Here is a 5,131-nt window from a genome sequence, read left to right on the forward strand (position 1 = left end):
GCCACCGCCACCACCCTCACCTGCGCCACCAGCACCTCCACGTCGTGCTCGAAGGCGCCGAGCAGGCGCTGCAAGGTGCCGGCCGAGGTCTTGGCCTCGCGGGCCGCCAGCTCGGGCAGCCGCTGCCGCTTCTCCTCGATCTGCGACAGCACGTCCTTGCAGTCGTTGAAGAACTTGTGCAGCTCGTGCGAGGCCGCCAGCATCTGGGCCCGCGTCTCCATCAGCTCCAGCAGGTCGGCCCAGGCCTCGTTCACCCCGTCCTTCCACTCGGCGATGGTGGCCGCGTCCGCGTGCCCGTAGTCGATCAGCTCGTCCACCATCTGGTTCACGGCCGAGATCCGCTCGTTGCCGATGCTGCCGGTCTCGCTGGCAAACTCCATGAACTTCTCCTGCAGCAGCTGGGGCAGGCAGGGGACGGGGTGAGCACGGCGCGGACGGACGGACAGACGAGCGGACGGACGGACCGGCGCGGGAGCGCTGTGGGCGGCGCATGGCCGGCGGGGCCAGGAGCCCGCGGCAGAGCCCGGGGCACAGCGCAGGGCAGAGGCAGCTCCCGCAGCACGGTGCAGGGCACGGACAGTGCCCAGGGCACGTTGCACGGAGCAGGGATGGTGCCTGGGCACCGTGCATGGGCAGTGCCCGGAGCCTGGGACACCATTCCCAGGGCCCACAGCAGGGCATGGAGCAGGGACCATGCCCAGAGCCCGTGGTGCATGGTGCAGACATGCCGGTATGGCATGGAGCAGGGACCGTGCCCAGCACCCACGGCACAGGGTGCAGATGGTGCCGCGGGGCTGCCCTGCCCTGGCGGCCCCGGCGGTCCCGGTGGCCCCGGTGGCCGCCGCGGGCGCCCGCTCACCGTGACGTGCTCGAAGTCCTGCCCCAGCTCCGGGGAGCCGGCCACCACCTCCTTCTCGGCGATCCAGTGCTCCAGCTCGTCCACCTCGCGGCTGAGCTGGTAGAGCCAGTACTGCTGCTCCAGCTTGGCCTTGCGCTCCTCCACCAGGTCCTTCAGAGACACGTACAGCCGGTCAACCTGCGACTGCCGCCTGCTGACCTGTTCGCTGGGCAAGGACACAGCGCCCGGTGAGCGCGCGGGGGGTCCCGGCACCGGGCCCGGGGGGGCGGGGGGCGGCCGCCCACCTCTCGGGGTGCCCCAGCTCCAGCAGCGCCCGGCACTGCCGGGAGAGCTGGGCGATGGTCTCCTCGTAGTTCTCCACCGTCTGCTCCGTCATCAGGTGCTTCTTGAGGAGCTGCAGGGTGCTCTGCTCGTCCTGGGGGGCAGAGCGGGGTGAGGCGCCGGCGGGGGCCCCCGCCGCCCCCCGCACCTTCCCCCGGGGCCGCCCCGCACCTTCCCCTTCTCCTCGCTCATCAGCAGCAGCTCCTGCTCGCCCAGCCAGGACTCCACCTCGGCCACGTCGAAGTAGTACTGCTCCAGGCGGTACGCGGCGTCCAGCGCCTGCTGCCGCCGCTCCGCCTGCTCCTGCAGCTGGGCCCAGGCGGCCGCCAGGCGCTCGCGCAGCCGCCGCGCCGCCTCCGCCTCGGGGCTCTTGAGGGCGGCCACGGCGCCCGCCCGCTCCAGCACCTCGTCCACGCGGGGCCGGTGCACCTGCAGCTCCCGACGCAGCGCCTGGGGCGGCGGGAGGCGGGTGAGCCCGGCGCCGGACCCCCCTCCCCCTCCGCTCCCCCGGCGGGGCCCAGGCGTCCGGGCGCCCGCCCCGCGGCCCACCTGGTTCTTCTTGATGAACTGCTGCACCGTCTGCAGGTTGCTGCCGTGCTCCTGCAGGGCGGCCAGGGGCAGCCGGTCCTGCACCCAGATCTGGGGGCAGAGCGGGGCGGTGACGCGGGGCGGGACGGGGACGGGACGGGATGGGATGGGATGGGATGGGATGGGACAGGTCAGGATGGGATGAGATGGGACAGGATGGGATGGGACGGGACAGGATGGGATGGGACAGGATGGCATGAGAACGGATGGGATGGGATGAGATGGGAACAGATGGGATGGGATGGGACAAGATGGGATGCGATGGGTCAGGTTGGCATGGGATGAGATGGGACAGGAAGGGACGGGACAGAGCAGGATGGGACAGGACGGGACRGGATGGGACAAGACGGGATGGCATGGCATGAGATGAGACGGGTCGGGATGGGACAGGAGGAGACGGGACGGCGCGCGGTCCCCTCCCCGCCACCGGCCCCACTCACCAGCTCGTCCTCCAGGTCGTGGCTGACTTGGTGCACCTCCTTGGAGGCCAGCAGGATCCGCCGCCGCTCCTTGAGCGGCTCGATGAGGCGGACGATGCGGGTGCCCACGGCGCTCTGCTTCTCGTCCACTGCCTCCTTGCCGGCGGCCTCGCGGGGCAGCGCGGCCGCCTGCGCCTGCAGCTCGCCCACCTCCTTGTACCACTCCTCCACCTGCGACTCCATGCTCTGCGGGCGCGGGGGGCTCAGCGCCGGGCCGGGGCCGCCGGGACCCCCGGCACGGGGGGGAGCAGCCGAGCGGCCGGCGGGGACGGAGCTGGGGGCTCTGCCGTCACGGAGGGGAGCGGAAACCGCTCGCCGAACCGGAGCGCGAAGAGGGGGAGCACCAGGACACCCAGCGGCTCCCCAGAGCCCGGAGTGGGACGGGAGGAGTGAGAGCGGCCGAGGAGGGGAGGGAGGAGGGATGCGAATGGGGGTGGGTTAAACACGAGGGACAAACCCCGGCGGAGCCTGGGGCACCGGCACCCCGGCGATGAGAACAGGACTAGGCTGGGGGGGAGAGCGGGCTGCTCTGATCCAGCACGGGCTGTCAGGGAGGCGAAACGGAGAGGTCGGCAGGGAAGGGGCCGCCAGCCCTGGCMTCCCGCGCCCCGCAGGGCTGAGACCTCGCGCTCTTGTGACACGCGGCCCAGAGGAGCCAGATGCGCCCGGAGCCCCAAGGCTGCTCTGGCGCCTCCCCCGGCCGCGCGGAGCAAGGAGAGACCGTGGAGCCCAGGCGGGAACAGGCCCGGGCCAGCGCTCCGGAGCACCCGGCTCTCCCCCTGCGCGGTGCCGGCAGCTCCGGTTCACTCCGCGCAGGCTCTGAGATGACTCAGCACGGAGCCGCAGCTGCAGCGATGCTGAGCCATGGCTGGAAGTGATGCTGAGCCACGGGTGCAGCGATGCCGAACCACGGCTGTGGCAATGCCGACCTGTGGCTGCAGCAATGCCGAACTGTGGCTGCAAGCGCTGCTGAACCACGGATGCAAGCAATGCCGAGTCACGGGTGCAGCAATGCCGAACCACGGCTGCAAGTGATGCCGAACTGCGGGTGCAAATGATGCTGAACCATGGCTGCAAGCGATGCCGAACCATGGCTGCAAGCAATGCCGAACTGTGGGTGCAAGCGCTGCTGAACCATGGCTGCAAGCGATGCTGAACTGTGGCTGCAGCAGTGCTGAACCGCGGGTGCAAGCGATGCCGAACTGCAGCTGTAAACAGTGCTGCAGCCGCAAGCAATGCCGAACCGTGTGGCCAGACCCCACCAGGGCCGTGCACGTTGCCCCACGCCGGGGCCTCGGGGATGCTGCTCCCGGCCCTGCAGCAGCATCCCTGCCCCACGGCAGTGCACGGAGCCCCTGATGCCCGTGGCCTGCCCGAGGTGGGGGGGACCCAGGCATCCGGCTCCCCCCAGTCCTACCTGCAGCTTCTTCAGCTGGTTGCTGACGCTGGCCAGGTCGGGCCCGGCGCCCACCGCTTGCAGCTGGTCCTCCAGGCGCAGCAGGCGCTTGTCCAGCTCCGCATAGCTCTGCACCAGCTGGTCGGCCTTGTTGGCCTCGAAGAGCTGCCGTGCCCGGGCCTGGGTCGTGCTCTCCAGCTCCAGCCAGCACTGCCGGATCTCGTTCAGCTTCTTCTGCACGGAGCCGGCCAGCTCCGGCTTGTCCTGCATCAGCTGCTGCCCCTCCTGCGGGAAGAGGTGGTGAGGGCCGGGGACGCCGGGGGGGGACGAGGCAGCGGAGGCGCCCATCCAGCCCCACGGGCCGTGGCTGTGCAGCCCGGCACAATGCCCAGACTTGCAGAGGGGCAGCAGGGCCCGTGGGGCAAAGCAGCCGCTGCAGCAGCATCCCCCCGCCCTTGGCTCCTTCCTGGGGCCGGTGCTGGCTCTGAGCCGCCCCAGGGGGCACTTCCAGCCCCCCGGCGCCCGTGCGCCATGCAGGGGTGGAGGAGGGGGTTTGGGGGGGGCCGCAGGGATGCTGCGAGAGCAGAAGACTTAAAACCCGCAAGGACTGCAAAGTGGCAGCGGTGCAGAGATGCACCGAGGGGATGCGAGCGGGCGCATGCACCGCCACGGAGGGGCAACGGGCAAGCTCGGACATGCAGCTCCAGGGGCATCACCACCTGCGTGTGCTGTCCAGGCCGGGGGCATGGGGGGGTAACGGCATGCACGGTGGGTTGGGAGGTGGGCGCGCACATCCCCAGTGAGGGGCCGCGTTTGCTGGGACGCAACGGTCTCGCCGGGGAGCCGGACCCTGTTGTGCACCGCCCCCAGCCCCAGCTCACGAGCATCATTGATCCGGCGGCGCCCGGCCGCCCCGCACCAGGCCTTCCCGGAGCCATGGGCTGGCGCAGCTGGCTCCCTCCTGGAGCAGCAGCAGCTATTTTGGGCTCCGCTCACCCATGCGAGAGCGAACGTGCTGCCGGAGCCGCACGCGCGCAGATTGGCTGCGGGAGCCAGAACATGCCTGCTGCATGCAGCCAGCACGCGTGTGCGGGGGGGTGACATGTGCCATGCATGACGGGGCACCAGCGTCTCACGGTGGGGGCTGGGGCATTTCGGATCACCGGGGGCGGCGGCTCCCAACCTGCCCCCCCGGGGGGCCAAATCCCGCGCTGGCGCAGCAGGGGTGCGTGCCAGTCTGCCTGCACCGAGCCTGCCCTCCGTGCGCGGAGATGTCAAAGTCACCCACAGAGATGCAGAATCTGCCGCAAAACCCGCGGGGCCGCATTCTGCCGGGCCCAAAGGTGCTGGTGCCGGCCGCCCCCGCACAGCCCCGATCCCCACCGCGGTGCCCGGCGCCCCCGGACCCCCCCAGCCACGGTCCCCGCCGCGGTGCCCGGTGTCCCCGGACCCCGGCCCGGACCCCCCCAGCCCCGGAGCCCGGCCCGG

At 71.3% G+C, this 5,131-nt stretch overlaps 1 protein-coding gene across 1 annotated transcript in view; it reads right to left on the reverse strand.

The window, feature by feature from the left end:
- SPTBN4 (spectrin beta, non-erythrocytic 4) overlaps window positions 1-5,131 on the reverse strand; it is a gene marked incomplete at its 3' end in the record, with an annotated part of 15,578 nt that overhangs the window by 1,374 nt on the left and 9,073 nt on the right. The window contains exons 17-23 of the mRNA XM_026055760.1: window positions 3,665-4,010; window positions 2,209-2,433; window positions 1,730-1,819; window positions 1,352-1,630; window positions 1,144-1,274; window positions 860-1,064; window positions 21-398 (exon numbers count right to left, since the gene is read on the reverse strand). Coding sequence (XP_025911545.1) covers window positions 21-398; window positions 860-1,064; window positions 1,144-1,274; window positions 1,352-1,630; window positions 1,730-1,819; window positions 2,209-2,433; window positions 3,665-4,010 — 1,654 coding nt within the window. The remainder of the gene's footprint in view (window positions 1-20; window positions 399-859; window positions 1,065-1,143; window positions 1,275-1,351; window positions 1,631-1,729; window positions 1,820-2,208; window positions 2,434-3,664; window positions 4,011-5,131) is intronic.

The sequence above is a fragment of the Apteryx rowi genome, unplaced genomic scaffold, assembly GCF_003343035.1.
Source record: "Apteryx rowi isolate R43461 unplaced genomic scaffold, aptRow1 scaffold_1259, whole genome shotgun sequence".
Lineage (NCBI taxonomy): Eukaryota > Metazoa > Chordata > Aves > Apterygiformes > Apterygidae > Apteryx > Apteryx rowi.